Source organism: Bombyx mandarina, chromosome 23, assembly GCF_030267445.1.
Source record: "Bombyx mandarina strain Sakado chromosome 23, ASM3026744v2".
Classification (NCBI taxonomy): Eukaryota; Metazoa; Arthropoda; class Insecta; order Lepidoptera; family Bombycidae; genus Bombyx; species Bombyx mandarina.
This window is the reverse complement of record NC_143229.1, coordinates 19,020,603-19,037,305: the sequence shown is the minus strand read 5'-3', so window position 1 is coordinate 19,037,305 and position 16,703 is coordinate 19,020,603. Positions and strand designations below refer to the sequence as shown.

The 16,703-nt window shown below is 42.8% G+C and overlaps 1 protein-coding gene across 3 annotated transcripts in view; it reads left to right on the top strand.

Annotated features, from left to right (window-relative positions):
• The window catches only part of LOC114249773 (uncharacterized), a 100,322-nt gene that overhangs the window by 72,820 nt on the left and 10,799 nt on the right, over positions 1–16,703 (top strand). The window contains exons 31-38 of one of the 3 annotated variants that reach the window (XM_089737284.1): positions 572–718; positions 1,845–1,928; positions 2,201–2,332; positions 5,998–6,119; positions 7,191–7,312; positions 7,718–7,893; positions 8,525–8,648; positions 11,015–11,101. In XM_089737284.1, coding sequence (XP_089593410.1) covers positions 572–718; positions 1,845–1,928; positions 2,201–2,332; positions 5,998–6,119; positions 7,191–7,312; positions 7,718–7,893; positions 8,525–8,648; positions 11,015–11,101 — 994 coding nt within the window. The remainder of the gene's footprint in view (positions 1–571; positions 719–1,844; positions 1,929–2,200; positions 2,333–5,997; positions 6,120–7,190; positions 7,313–7,717; positions 7,894–8,524; positions 8,649–11,014; positions 11,102–16,703) is intronic. The other 2 variants (XM_089737285.1, XM_089737286.1) reach the window with 2 other exon arrangements.

The following is a 16,703-nucleotide window of genomic DNA, read 5'->3' as shown; positions in this document are numbered from 1 at the left end:
AGGGTAGGGCAGCCGTTGTACTGTAAAAACTGTGTATCATACTTTATATTGCGCACATCCCTATTTGTAATTCCTCGTAAAAAGAGAGAGAGAGGATAAGAGAGAATACACTTTATTGCACACTAAAACACAATTCACATTAAAAAAACAGTCAAAAAGCAGATACATTCACAATAGGAGGTCTTAGTATTAAAAATTCTGGAAAATATCAAAATACTAATGATCCGCCCTCGCTTCGCTTCGCAAACTGTAATTTATTATTGATTTCTCCACTAGTTAATGGATGTTATTATGCATATAAACTTTCCTCTTCAATCACTCTATCTATTAAAAAAAAAACGCATCAAAATCCGTTGCGTAGTTTTAAAGATTTAAACATACATAGGAACAGACAGATATAGGGACAGAGAAAGCGACTTTGCTTTATACTATGTAGTGATAACACAGGTATGCTGCGGTGTACTATTGATATTATACATACAATATATACCGTTTACATATTAAGTAGATATCTATTGTCGTGTGTGCTGTGAGCTGTTCACTCGATATCTGTGTTGTGTGCGTGCGGCAGGGGGGGCGCGCGCGGACGGGCGGGACGCGGCGCGGCGCACGGCGCTGCACGCGGCGGCGTGGCGCGGGAGGCGGGCGGCGCTGCACGCGCTGCTGCGGCACGGCGCCGACCCCTCCGCGCTGTGCTCGCAGGGAGCCACGCCGCTAGGTGCGTACTTACTGCCATACAGGGCTTGGGTTTAAAAAAAATAACAAAATACGCTTTTATAGAAAATCCAACTGAAAAATAGAAAATAAATTTTAAGAATTTTAAATTATAGTTTTTTATTTCAATTTTAATTCTTACACTATTTTTAATTCAAATTTATTAAAATTTATTTTAATACACATTCACTCGGACGCTAAAGTAAAATTTGTAAAAAATTACGTCTGACGTCAAAGCGTCCAAACGCCGCGATAGAGCACTGCGTACTTTTAGCGCTGGCGCTCTGTTCGACAGTACTTTTCCATAGTAGTACACATCTCGGCGTCATATTGCGCCGTCAGTTTAGCGCTTTGACGCGCGTTAAGTACGCGTTTTGTTTGACGAAGCCTTTAGGGCTATATTTCACCGGTACACCGAGACATCTCTTTTCATTCATATTTTCATATTCATAACTTTTCATTCATATTTTAACAGGATGTGTAAGAAAATAATATAAGACAACTTAATGGTTTTGTCGCTGGCCTATAAAATAAACAAATATATAAACATATATTTGTAGAGCTAAAAATAAAATTTATTCAATACAAAAAAAAAATCGTTACACGTTGTTTGTCCGCGATGAACTTCTGAACTAATTAATTGGTTTCAATGAAACCTTGCTTACCGTTCGTAGTCTGATCCGGCTTGTGCGATAGGATAGTTTTTATCTCAATTTATAATCACACTTTTTTTTTATAGTAGACCAAGGGTTATTTATTTTGTAAATATCAAAATACAGATGCCACTAGTGACATCTCCTAATACTTATTTATAACTAATCTGTTACGTTACATTCAATATATTAAAGTTATTCATTCGTTTCTTGTCACAGTTTAAATCACTTTGTTTTAATTTACGCTACGGGCCCAGACCCATATAAAAAATCTGATTATAAAAAAAATATATTTTATATAGTGAATTTATTGCTAGAATTATCAGTGTGATGGACAATATTTTTGCTAATGATGTTCTAAAAGTTAACTTATTTTACTTATCTTTGACATCTAGACGTTTCTAAGCGAAGATGGCGTCAGTTATCTTATGGACATGAGATCAGTTCTTGACTGTTCACGTGCGTATTGGTGTTCAGGTATAGCTGCGCAGGAAGGTCACGAGGAGTGCGTCCTGTATTTGCTGCAGTATGGGGCTGATCCCCAGCAGACCGACCACTGTGGTGAGTTACTATTGTAACTATAATTCATATCTCAAGGTGGGCTGTGAGCTCGTCCACCCATCTATGCAATGAAATAATTTATTAAAAAGGATTCTATTATGTAGGTATCCAACCGAATATCCTTTGTAAACGCCTCCTCAAATTGTCTAATAAAAAAGTAAAATATACCTTATTACAACTATGCCTAAAGTTTGTTTTTATTTTCTCACGTACGGAACGTATCCGTAACGTATAATTAAAGCCCTGTTCATTAGAGCTAATTTTGTTTGAAGGTCGGACGCCTGCGAAAGTCGCCTGGCGGGCGGGCCACGCGAACATATGTCGCTTGTTGGAACGGTGGCCGACGGTCAGCGAACAGCTACCACCGACGGCGCCGCCGCTGGCCGCCAGAACGCCCAGTGCTGGTAAGTCGCCTCTCCAATGAGGAGTGTTGTTGTATTTTTTACCATGACTCATGCTTGAACAGTTTGGATGGTTATATTGAACTTTATTTCTAAGCGACATAAGATCGGATATCCATGTACTCAGTAATTCTATACGAACAATCCAAACTGCAATAGATCCTTGTACTTTACAAGCCGTATACGCGATATGAGTTGCTAAGGTTTTATTAAACAGTTGATCCGAAAATTTGAGGGAAAGGGCTCGGTATCTGAAAAATAAAAGAGATGGGTTTTATGTATGTAATAAAGGAGATGGGTGCTTGTTTCACAATTAAATCACACGAAAGACTTTGGACTTCCATCGAAATGGAAATTAAATCCCAATTTTACTGTCAATGACAATGACAATTTTGACGGGATCTTTAGATTGACCTAACGGCTGTAGCGGATCAGTCAGTACCAATCAAAACGAAGTCCGTCCAAAGATCGCCGACAAAGCAAGCCGGGTTTTACTGGTTGAGCTACAAAATAATGTAATGTGCAAATAAATACACTTGGGGGCGTTATTTTATTTATTTAATTAGTTGCACCAACAAAGTGTACCGGTAAAATGGGGCGATTAGGGATTGAGAGGCGAATCGGGAAAAAACCGGGAAAATCTTTCGACGCTCAATATATGTTTTATATTCGTTGCAAGATCTTCCATTTTTTGTAGTTTAATAGTAGAATGTTGAAAGTTCACAAAACAACTCTGAATATGCATGATAATAGCTGCTAACTTATAAAAAATCGCGTTTCAAATTAACTTCCTGTGGTGGTAATTATTTTAGTGCTAGAAACTTTGCTCTCTATTTGCTATTTGATATTAATAGAAGACGACTATGATTTATAAACGTTATTTAGTGTTTGAACTAGCATATATATTAAAGGTAAGTCTCAGTTGTTATTGGTTTTAATGTATTTGATTAAATAAAAATACATGTAAAAATCTGTTGTTTTTGAGGATATTGGGGACGTCTTAGGTATAAATAACAACGAAAAAGGGGTCAATTGGGATGAGAATACGTGATATGGAAACGACCTAAGTATAAATAGGTACAGGTTTGTAGGGTTGTCTATGTAGTTATAACAATATTTTTTAAATTTGTTGGTAAAAATTTGGTTTATTCGAAGCGAAATTGGGAATAAGTCTTTAGTTGAAATAGATAATCAATTTAATATAAGTAAGTCGATTTTGCAGAGACATGTAACAAGATCAATGAAATCTCAAGGTGGACAAAAATGTCTAAGTAATACTCAATAAAATATTTTATATTTGTTCAGAGTGGGGGTATTCATCTGATTAATCCATGGAATAACCGACACACCAAATCTATTAACCCAGATAGAAAAATCAGCCCCTAAGTACTTACCAAGAACGGAGAAATATAAACCGTTTCTAAGAAAGCCCACTATATATGTATAAATAAGTATATATATATATATATTGTTGTTAATGCACTGTCGATTGCACCTATAATTGAGGTGATGTCTGCCATGTACTTTTGTCAGTTTTTCAAAATTTTTTATTGATGATCACTTTGTTGGTGCAACTAAATAAATAAATAAATTAAAACTATATATAAAAATAAAAGTAGTGCCAACCCTAGCAAATTTCTCATTTCGTCCCAATTAACCGCAATTTTCGGGTAAATAGGGATTACACCTATTTTTGCATTTTTTGCTTAAACTGGAATGTTAGTTGCATAATTTTAAATTAGACAACAAAGATGCCCCCAAGACTCAATCATTTTGATCCTGATATAGCATTATATACATCAACAACTACCTTAAAATTGGTCATAAAGTTGGAATTTGTCCCTAATCGCCCCATTTTACGGTACGTCAAAACAAAACATTGACAAATTGACAATAAGTACATGACAGATGTCACGTCAATTGATGCCGTCAGCGCAAAAGTGGCCTAAGCTTACCATAGTTATTATGGAGCAATGAGGTTTAAGTTTTCATGAATTTGAATTTAAGTAGGCAAAAAGACAATACGCGCAAAAGTAATGTTTACAAAGCCATCTGTTATCTATGGGTGAAATTATGGATAGGCCGGTTTTGCATTAAAATTTATTATTTTAAAAATAAATTGCAATATACATAATCATAAGAACTAGTGGTCCCGCAGTAGTCGAAATTCGACTATAATTAATTGAAATTATAAGTTCGTACACTATACTTCGTACAATATACTTCTATAATCACAAATTTCGCAAAGACTACACTATAGACAAATATTAATAAAGACAAACGATATTTATTAATCTATTCTCAATTTGACAACAGACGTCAAGAACAAAAGTTTGACAATAAATAGTATGCATGCGTGTGTGCGTCAAATACATGGTAATGTGTGTAATATTTTTTTAATTGATTTAATGTATTTTTTAGGCATAATTAAAAAAAAATTATTAGCATTCTGCACTCCTTCTCTATATTCTCCATTAGTGTGGGAAAGGAGACTGAAACGATTACATACATTTTTGGGCCCGAATGTAACGTGATGAAACTAATATGAATTAATAGATTCAGATTTATCAGTACCTTGCTGAAAATTATAAAAGTTTTCTCAATCTGAGAGCCGAGTTAATAAAGATTTAGTAAAAGTTAGGTTATGTTACAATCTCTTTAAAAGAGCTGAATAATAACTTATTTAAGCATAAGTAAATGTTTATTATATCCATTGGATAATCTTTTAAATGTCATATTATGAATGAATATCAATGATATATATCAGGTATGGAATATGGAATTGCTATCCCACAATTCACACAGCGATCCATAATTTCAACAGTATCCAATGAAACAATTTCAAGTCAAACGTGTGAGCGATCTTCGGTGTCCAGTGTAGAAGCAATTGTCGTACAAGACTGGCAGAGTTGGAATCCGTAATAATAAAGCAGTGATCATTGAAAATATAAAAACAGCCCGATAGATACACACTCAAAATGCGTCGAAGATACAAAACGAGTAGAGCAGAAAAAACCAACAAGCGCCAAAAAATAATTGTATAATCTATGAACAAACGTCATGTCAGCTTACTATCAAAGCTGTCATCAAAAATAAAATCGATTTTAATCGATTTGAAATCGATAATCATATTACTTTGCTAAGTAATAATAGACTTTTTCTTCATTTATGTATATAATCGCAATTAAATCCGGCGCATACCGCACTTGTATACAACAAGTATAAATCGCTCATTTAATTACTTTGCATTAATTACCTAGTGCAATGTTTTTCATTTTATAATCCTGTAATCGATTAATTAAATCGATCACACCGTTATACCGACAAAAACTAACTTTCTCATTTTTCCCCGGTCCCCGAAAGAGGATTGAGATGATTTTTTATATTCTTATATAAAAAAATATGACAAATTTTTTAGACTACATTCCAAGTTATTACATTTTTGGCCCACGATTTTCCGTCTCCTTTCATACTCCTCCGTTCGCGCAATTTTCGTAAAAAGGGATACAAAGTTTTTCCTTCACGTATTAATATATAAGCATTATTATAAAAAATTGTTGGATAGGCCACTTTTGCACTGATGGCCTCAATTATAGGTGCAATAGATAATTCAGTAATCGACAAGAAATTAGAAAACTAAAAATACAAGTTATATTTGAATCACGCAGGCTCGCCGGAGTTCAAACGCCGCAGCGTCCACAGTTCGAACTCGACCAAGTCCTCGTCGAACCTGACTGGCGGCTCGCACCCGTCGCACGAGCCCGAGCCGCCCGCGGAGCCCCACGACAAGGTGAGCGCGCAGCCGGACCCGCCGACTGGACCAAACTCTCCAATGAACCACGTGCCCAATACAAGCTCACTAATTACTTCCACGGCGAAGAGATAACGTCATGTAACAGGAATCGTCGAGGTCGTCCAAAACACGTCATTTCGGATCCTCCCGATCCATTAACGGTGCTTTTAGGTACCTCAAGCACCGGTCACCGTTCTCGTCGAACTCGTCGCCTGTGACGAAGGGCTCGACGAGCGAATTAACCCATAGATAGACACAGCCCCTGAGTTTCTCGCCGGATCTTCTCAGTGGGTCGCGTTTCCGATCAGGTAGTAGATTCTGCGAAGCACGGCTCTTGTTAGAGCCAGTGTTAACAACACTTCCGGTTTGAGCTCACCTACACGCTAGGGTGAAGCTGAAATAGCCTCTCAAGTCTATCAGCATAGGTAGAAAAAAAAACAGTAATCGAACCCGTGATATTTATAAATTGCGTGATTACTATGCAATATCGATAAATACACGTCTAGATTCGACTTGAGTGACGTGGTGTCGTGATATTTGTGGTTTCCGACAACTTCATGATAGCGGGTGAACTGGGAAAACGATTGCTGGACCAGGAATCGAATCTTCTCGTTAATTTACACGAGTCAGAACGATAGTCTACGCAGTATCGAATGTTAGGCGAGACGAGGTGCTTATATCGCACCTTAAGAATTGAAGTGGCTTAACTAAAAATTTTAAGAAAATGACTTTTATACTTTGAACGCTTTACAAACATGTCTTCTATTAGTTTATATAAAAAAAAATTAAAAATGTTTGATCTAGAAAATAACAAAGTATACTTTCGGTCTATTTTAAATCGAGCGCTTTAAGGCTTAAAGTATTAAAATCGAAACTGGCAATTTCTGTACAAAATACTTCAATTAAATACTTCGCGATTACCAAAAATAACGAGAATTTTTAATTAATCCACTTCAATTCTAAAGGTGCGATATGTTGACACCTGCGTGTTCGTGTGCGTGTGCGTGTACGTGTGTGCGTGAGTGTAAACAAGTTGTTACTAATGCATCGTGTGCGTCCCCGGTGTGGCAGGCCCGCGCGAGTCTGTCGTTCGCGCAGCAAGTGGCGCGCTGCGGGCGGCCGCGCCGCGGGTGCGAGCGGGACAGCACGATACCGGAGCACGCGGCCGCCGAGGACGACGCCAAGCTGAGGTCGGTGCTCGTGACGTTACGCACGCTACCGCCCCGCGTGACGACGTTGAACCATGAACCGATTTACGAAATATGGAAAATTAATCTTCATGTCCTCGTCACGCTGTGGGGGGTCGGCACGTGGTCCCCTTAGTCCACTCAGTATGCTTAGTGCGAGTTTTTTAACGTTTTCGATCAAGTCAAATCCATATAGTATTTATATTCATTCTCCTTCCCTTCTCCCAGTCACCTGGGGTCGGCTTAACATGTTTTCTATACTTCTCTATCATACTCCTCTTACACATATCGTTTTTCACGCAATCCATCCATTTCATCTTAGGTCTACCTCTTCCCAGAAGGGGAATACCGAAGCGGGGAGTGACTGATTTAAAATCACTCCCCAAAAATGTACTGGACACTTTACAGGAGTTACATAGCTCACGAGCGAGACGCCGAGCTCCGCGGCTACGTGTGCGAGCGGGACAGGCGGCGCGACGCTCGCCACGGGTGCGAGCGGGACAGCACGAGCCCGCTGTACGCGTCGCCGCCGCGGAGTCCCACCAGCGACATCTGCAGCCCCACACAACCTACTGTAGCTTTTGGTGAGCTCTCTGTCTCTTTCTCACACCTTCATTTTTAAGGTGGGTCACGATTCCGATCCATTGGTAGGTTCAGCGAAGCACTGTTTTTGCTAGGGCTAGCAAATTCTCTCAGGTTGAGCCTGTGAGCTCACCTACCCGCCCCATAGGCTACCAGTGAATAGAGAGGTAAAAAACAGTAATTCGTACTGTTATAACCGTCTACTGAACCCTAAGTAGATGACACAGCCCTCGGTCATACATTACGATATCTATGCCTTTTCAGCAGTCTCATGAGTAAAGTCACAAATAGCCCGCGTTTCAGTTAGTCTAGTCTCAGCTCTCGCGTCAATCGGTTGCTTAAGGGGTGTCCCTTCCTCTTTGTAATACATATTATATAAATCAATAAACTTTAATTAAATATAATTTCTTTTTTAAAACTTTTTTATAAGAGACCTTGTAACAGTACGCTTTGCAAATGTCTACCACTTTAGTTTGTATTCGAAATTGCGTCTGTGTGAATGGCGTTCCGTCTCGAATACCCAAAGCGTTGACTCCAGCTGTTTGTCGATTATCGTCCCGGGGGATCCCCGGTGGCGTGTGCGACTTGCTTCGAATCTAACCTAACGAGATAAGAGCCATGTTTGCTTGGCAGGACCCCAGCCGCCGAGCCTGTCGACCGTCCAGCCCGGGCTCGCGGACCCTCACTTCAACAGAGACACGCACATGAGGATCATACTGGGCAGGGACAGCAAACCGGCTCACGATAAAAACGACAGGTGACATTTTTGAAGTGAAACTTCTTTAGAATCGTTGTGATTTCAAACTCGATGAAACGAAAAAATAAGTCCATAGAGACACAAACACATAAATGTACAGGATTCAGCCGGCGAGAGAATGAGATAGAACACATTAGACGTTCTCGGTCTCCTCTTTGTGCGACTCTTCGTAGCATCCCCACTATCGTCTACTAAATACTGTCTATATGTATGCTCCTGTGTAGTGGAATAGTCAGTATATTTATATCTTATTTATAAGTTTCACTTCTACCGTGGGTGACTTGCACACACACACACACTTTTTAATTAATTTTTAAGGGATTTTATGACCTGGTAAGGAAGATCTTTAGGTCAAGTCTTATTGTAATGAACTTTTTTATATGAAAAATTATATGAAATGAAATAAAGCTGATTAATATGAAGCATGGCATGAAATTAGAACGAAATGAAATGATATGGAATGAAATATAATCTCAGTAAAACGGTGGTCATTTATTGAGACTTTTTCAGTGGACTTTTTGGAGGATCCCGAGAAGTTACGTTCATTACGGCTTTGTTTCATTTTCCCACATTTGTGCAATTTCACAGTTATACTAAACAGTTAATAAACCACCGTTATTACACATTTAAACCTGAAGAAACACTAAATAGACAAAATAAAACAAATCACACAACTTCACTCCTCGCGTTCCCCCCAAAAAGTCATTATCAGGTGACATATTTACATATATTATTCCAACTATTAACTACGACCCTCGATTGGGGGTGTATTGGAAATTTCTCTGATACTACCCTGATTTTTATCAGTAAAACTTCGAGATGGGTGATACGCGAAGCGACTCCAGCTGGTCTGCGAATTTTTTTTTATTGTCCTTGTAGGCAGACGTGCATACGGTCCACTTGATGGTGAATGGTCACCGTCGCCCATGGACTTCAGCAATGCCAAGGGCAGAGCCGAGTCGCTGCCTAACGTATCTGCTCGTAAGCCCTTACCCTCAAATCAATGTAAATAAACATGTGCTTGTGTTTGTCTTCTGCGCGTTTCTGTAGCTATAGAGACGATTTTGATGATCGTACAATAAGTACAATTGTAGGTTCCGCTTCGGGGATAGTTCGCGTCATAGTACCGTCAACGCACGATAGATGGCGCGTCAGTAGTTTCAAGAAATCGATGGTTTTCGTACAAGTAGCGACAGCGCGAGCGGAAAGTGTTTGTCATCAGGTTTGAGCCCCACGAGCTCACCTACTAGTTAAGGTTACGCTGAAATAGCCTCGCAAGACCATCAGTTTAGGTAGGAAAAATAAAAAGTGTTTTTTAAACGGTCCACTCCAGTGTACAGAGGTTAGATGAAAGGGGGACCGTGAGTACGGGAGCCGCCCTACCCTAAAAACCGGACTGCTTCACAGCAGATACAGGGGGGCGGTGGTACCTTTACCATTGCACCGTCCGCCACCGGAGTAGAGTTCATCCATACTACCTGGAGCCACTGCGGTCATCCACAGTGCGTTTCCAGAGATCATTTTTGCCACGTGCCATCCGGCTTTGGAATGGGCTCCCCTCCACGGTGTTTCCTGAGCGCTATGACATGTCCTTCTTCAAACGACGCCTGTGGAGAGTACTTAACGGTAGGCAGCGGCTTGACTCTGCTCCTGACATTGCTGAAGTCCATGGGCGATGGTAACCATTTACCATTAGGTGGGCCGTATGCTTTTTTAATTGAACTTTTCAATTAAGTTTACACCATTCAGCTGAAGGAGTTTTTTTTTCGCTATGAATTTTTTTTCCAAATTTTAAACTTCAAATGGCTCGCGTGTAAAGTTGCAAAAATGTCGCTTAAGCCCTTCGCGATATGTACATAAGTATATATCGGTATTTGTATATAAGTATATATCGGTGCAGGAGTCGCACTCCACCACCGAGTCAGATACTAATTATTTGGTGTTTCGAGAACGATTTGGAAAGCACGTCAGTTCTTTCATTAACATGTCAACTGTCATGTAGGTCACCGGTGCCCTACGCGGCGCACTGAAGTAATTACGTCGATTTCTCTCTTGGATCTTCTTACTGAGGCGTCGGAATATCTAGTAGACTCTGAGAAAGTCGAATGATACTAAAAATGAATCTATTTCTAAACGACCTAAAAGACTAAAACATTGACAAACAAAAGACTATCCAGGCGTTTTAGTAACAGAAATCGACATAATCACTTGAGTGCGCCGCGTAGGACACCGGTGACCTACATGTCAGTTTAAGGGTTAACATTGTCATTGACTGTGTAATGTGCGATCAATATTCGACCCTATATCTAAAGTGATAGAGTTGGTTTTCGTTTCGATTAACTCAACATTTGATGTAAATGATATAGTTCATTGTGGACGACGAAAGGAAGGCTAGCCTGCAACAAGTTATTCGGGAGTATCGAGAGAACGAGAGGCAGGATATTAAAGAAAACGTGAGTGAGAGAGACAGTTATAGATTCCAGCGTCTCGCTTCCAAATGTGACATTACACTTTAATTTGGTTTAAAGTTTTTACATTAAAACTATAATTTGCGTGATTACTGGTGGTAGGAAGTCTTGTGAGTCCGTGCGGGTAGGTACCATCACCCTGTCTATTTCTGCCGTGAAGCAGTAATGCGTTGGGAGGGTGGGGCAGTCATTGTAACTATACTGAGACATTAGAACTTACGTCTCAAGATGGGTGGCGTATTTACGTTGTAAATGTCTATGGGCTTCAGTAACCACTTAACACTAGTTGGGCTGTGAGCTCGTCAACCCATTTAAGCAGTAAAATAAGAAATTCAGATTTCCGTAACGGATAAGTCTGTTTTGAAATTTCAAGTATTTGAACTTACAAAGCGATATGATATATTATATCGAAGGGTGAAAAGGTGTTTGGTTCAAGCGAAATCTAGTAATTAAAGGTCCGTTTTATTTTGTATATCAACATCAACAGTTCGATGTTTTTAATTGAACTTCAGTTATGTTTACTCCATTCAAATACTCGAAGATTTATTTATATATATTTTCCAAATTTTTAACTCTATATGGATCTCCTGTAATGTTGCAAAAATGCCGCTTAAACCAAATACCCTTTCAACCCCCTATATATCATATATCCAATAGGTATGTGCTCATGGTCCATCTGCGGCTAACTCAATCTATAAACATAGCGACCTCAAGCCCGCACGGATTCGTACGACAACCTCACGAATTATACATTATATAAATGTCACATTTGAGTTGAGGCAGTTTGAGTCGCGGCCTGGGTTCGTTTTTGTCGGCTGAAAGATGCACGTATGCGTTGTGATCAGAATGACACTGTCATTGTCATAAGACACGTCATTACAATACGCTGGCGCTACTATCATATCATACACCTTTATAATTAAACATCCTCCATATTTTTAGCAAATCCCTATAGTACAGGGCGATAAATACCGACCTGTGGAAAGAGATAATCAGCTTTGTAGAGCGTTGTCTCTGTCGCACGAAACGCTAACAGTGCGACCATACCTTACTACGCTTGAACAACGACTGACAAACGTCATATCGATCGTAAGCTGCCAGAACCTCCCAACTCACATTTTTTATTGAAATTGTTTTTTTGGTTTAATATAGCAAAAAAACAATTTCTTCATCAAAAACAAATTTAATAAATAATAGCTTTATATCATAATATTAGAAATTGCTACTTTTATTTGTATTTTTCAAATTGTATATTATTTAAAAAAATGAAATTTGTTGCCTTTGTAACAACTTAAACCAATAAGAACTAACATCTTTTTTTTTTTTGCCAATAATATTTTGTGGAAATACCTTATAACTTACATCCCTAAAGGGATGATTTGAGTATTTTCGTCTTAACAATATAAATCTTGGAAAAACTTAGGTTTGGACGAGCTCACAGCCCACCTGGTGTTTAGGGGTTACCGGAGCCCATAGACATCTACAGCGTAATCTTATGAGTTTGATTTTTATTACACGATGTTATTCTTTCACCGTGGAAGTCAATCGTGTACATTTGTTGAGTACGTATTTCATTAGGAAAATTGGTACCCGCCGGCGGGATCCGAACACCGGTGCATCGCTACATACGAATGCACCGGACGTCTTATCCTTGAAGTCACGACACCTTCCCGGCAAAATACCATTCGTATTTGGTTAACATTTTAGTTTCTATGGTTTTCTGTAAACTTGCAAAGCACTTAGGAGATATTGGCAGCTTATGGTTGAAATAGGTAGCGTGCGACAGAGACAGCGCTCTACGAAGTCGAAAGATTGTCTCTTTCTAAACGACGATGTGTGGCATTTATCGCCAGGTATTGTACCTCCGCTTTTTTTTTTTTTTTTCCTACCTATGCTGATAGCCTTGAGAGGCTATTTCAGCTTACCCTAGCTTGTGTAGGTGAGCTCGCGGGGCTCAAACCGGAGAATTGCTAACACCGCCCTAGCAAGAGCAGTGCTTCGCAGAATCTACCACCGGATCGGAAGCGCGACCCACTGAGAAGATCCGGCGAGAAACTCAGTGGGCTGTGTCTGTGGGTTAATTCGCTCGTCGAGCCCTTCGTCGCAAGCGACGGGTTCGGCGAGGACGGTGACCGGTGCTTGTATTGCCTAAAAGCACCGTTAGTGGATCAGGAGGATCCGTGATGACGTGCTTTGGGCGACGTCGACGGTTTACCAAACGGTCTACAGGATCGGGTATGTAGTTTCCGGCGGCCACGACAAGAGGGTTCTCATGTCGTGCCGCCTTCTCAAAGTGGCGCAGCGATGCCGACTGTAGATACTTACTGACGGGGTCGAGCTCCAGGTCATCGTGGAGGTCCACGTTCCTCTGGAACCATGGTGCTCCGACGGCTATCCTGCAGAATCGGGATTGTATTACCTGAAGGGGTTTCAAGTTGGTGCGGGCCGCGTGAGCGAACACTACGCTTGCATACGTCATGACGGGGCGTATGCAAGTTTTGTAGAGGGTTACCTTGTTACGGAGGGACAGTTTGCTTCGTCTACAAAGCATTGGGTAGAGTCGTCCTAGTATAAACGCGGCGCGATCGCGTACCGTTTTTACGTGGGGACGGAATGTCATCCCTCTGTCGAGGGTGACGCCTAGGTATTTGACCTTCGGGGCCCACGGTATGGGCTGGTCAAAGAGAGTGATGGGGCTAACGGCGGAGGTGTTTACGCGCCTACTGGGGAGTGGGGTGCTCGAAGTGGTATTCGGAGGGCGACCCCTTTTGAATAGCACCGCTGTGCTTTTCGTGGGGTTAATGTCTATTCGCCACTTCCGGAACCACTGTCCCATGGTGGTTACTGCGGTCTGGAGTCGCCGATGAAGCAACGACATCTTCCTACACGAGTAGTAGATAGCCGTGTCATCGGCGAAGAGCGCTAGATGGGTCTCCGGAGACCGGGGTATATCGTTGATATACAAACTAAATAGTAACGGGGAGAGTGCGGAGCCTTGCGGGACTCCGGCAGTCAGATGACGGGGACGAGAACGAGTTCCCTCTACTCGATATCGAAACGAACGGTTCGACAAGAAGTCTCGTATGATGAGCACGAGTCTGTCTGGCACTCCCATGTTGTACAGTTTGTAGATCAAACCGTTGTGCCAGACTTTGTCGAACGCCTTCGCTACATCGAAGAAGAGGGCGCCGGTCGGGATTTGTTTACGCCTATTTAGCCCTATTAAGATGTGCTCCGTGAGGCGGTGCACTTGTTGTACGCACGAGTGTTTGGCGCGGAATCCAAACTGCTCGTCTATTAGAATTTTGTTCGCGGTAACGAAGTCCCAGAGGCGTTTCCGAAGGAGCCGTTCGTAAATTTTGCCTATCGCTGGGAGGAGACTAATCGGTCGGTAACTAGCGGTTTCATTATTCGGTTTGCCCGGCTTGTGTATACCGATAACGTCTGCTTCTTTCCATACCGCCGGAAAGATGCAGTGCGTCATAGCAGCATTTAAGATGGTAGCCAACATTGTTATCAGTTGGACTGGTAAGAGTTTTAACGCGCGGTTGCGGATGCCGTCGGAGCCGGGTGCCTTCTTAGGTTGAAGGTTGTCTATTACTTCTCTAACTTCGTCAGAGGTAATGGGGGGTAACGCGTCCGAGGGTGGCAGGGAAGCTCTGCGCTCGACCTCCCTGTCGACTGCCTCGGTGTGTTCGGGGTCCGCGTATTGAGTGCTGGTGGTGCACTGCTCTTGCAGTGCATCGGCCAGCAACTCTGCCTTGTCATCGTCATCGAAAGCCGGTGGTTGGCCTGAAGGGCGTACGAGAGGAGGCATAGTAGCGGTAGTTTCGGACTTGAGAGTCCTTGCTAGTCGCCAGTATGCTTGATGAGAGGGCGCGAGTCCTTCTAAGTAACTATCCCAATTCTCATTTCGGGCGTCGCTTAGGCGAGATTTTACATCCCGCTGTAGACGACGCATCCGAATCCGGTTTGAGTGCGTGGGAAGTTGATCGTAGGCCCGGATTGCCGCGTTTCTAACTCTTAGGAGGTTCCTAAGTTCGGGGGACAGTCTGATGCGGTGGAAGCTATCCTCCACATCGACTTCTTTTGAGGATCTTATGATCGCGGAAGAGATGTGATCCGTGATGATGTTTATGGATTCGACTGTGTCCTCGGGGGAGGGAGTTGAATCCGGGCCGCAGGGGAGGATTGGTGGAGCGGCATCGGCTAAGCATTTGCCCAGCTTCTTCCAGTCCACCATGGTCCTCGTAGCTGTGACTGGGTTGTGGGGGCGACCGAGCTGCATAACGACAGGTCGGTGGTCTGAGTCGAGCTCTGACATTGCTTCGATGGAACGCAAGCGCAGAGTTACGTTCCTCAGCAGTGCCAGGTCTATAGTGCTCGGACGGAGCGCGATGTTATACGGATAACATGTTGGAGTTGGGGGACCGACTACTTCAAAGGTAAGGTCGTCTATAAACGCGTCGAGACGCCTACCATTTATGTTTGAACTGTGGCAGTTCCACCTAGTGTGGTGGCAATTTAAATCGCCTGCCAGGATGACGGAGTCTCCCATGCCGAACAGTGACTCGATGTCACTGCTCAGAAGGGGCTTGTCCGGGGGGAGATAAACGGATGCGATGACGATCGGCTGGTGTCCCGTCAGCGAGATACGGCACACTGACGCCTCGATATGTGAGAGCGAGGGGGTATCGAGAGGGACAACGTGCAGGGCCCGCCTATAGTAAATGGCAGTCCCGCCTTTGGAGGCGGTGAGTCTGTCATTCCTAACCATGACGTAATTCGCGACTTTCGGGTCACGACGCGAGGGCTTCAGGCAGGTCTCCTGCACTAGCAGAATATCTACAAGATTGTCGCGGAGGAATTCGTAAATTTGATCGCGTTGTCGCGCGAGTCCGTTAGCATTGTAGAATGCTAACGTAAGGGAATATGGTTTCTCTCTAGCGTTTTGCGCCATTGATTACCGGTGATTTTAGAAAGTACGGGCCACGGACTCGTAAACGTCCATGTAATCGAACGCGGCCGCGAGCCGTTGTTCGGGGTTTACCGCCCTTCGCAACGCGTCTGCGAACGATCGCAGACGGTCGAAGTTGACCGCCGTGACGAAGTCGCGCACGAGCGTGAAGTCGTTGACGGCTGAGGGTTGCGGGGGACGGTACGCGGGCGCGGGGGGAGGTGCGAGCAGGGGCTGCGGCGCGGGACGTGTCGCGAGCGGGGGCTGGGGTGCGGTTTGTGTTCCCGACCTCGTATACGGCAGCGGTTTATTCCACGCCGATACGGTGGGAACCGCAGCCGGTACGAAGGCGGGTTTCGGTGCTGAAGGCACCGAAGTCTTTGGGCCGACGGTACGGGGGGCTGGGTGGGTCGGACGTTTTCGCGGAGCCCTAGGACATCCACGGTAATTCGCGGGGTGCCCTTGCTTAAGGCATAGGACACAGCTTGGAGGTTCGGTCGCGGTTTCCCTAACTCGCGAGCAATCTATCGTGGCGTGGTCGCCGAGACACTTCACGCAGCGGGGGCGCGCGTGGCAATTCCGAGCCGAGTGGCCATATAGTTGGCATCTGTGGCACTGTCCGGGAGTGCC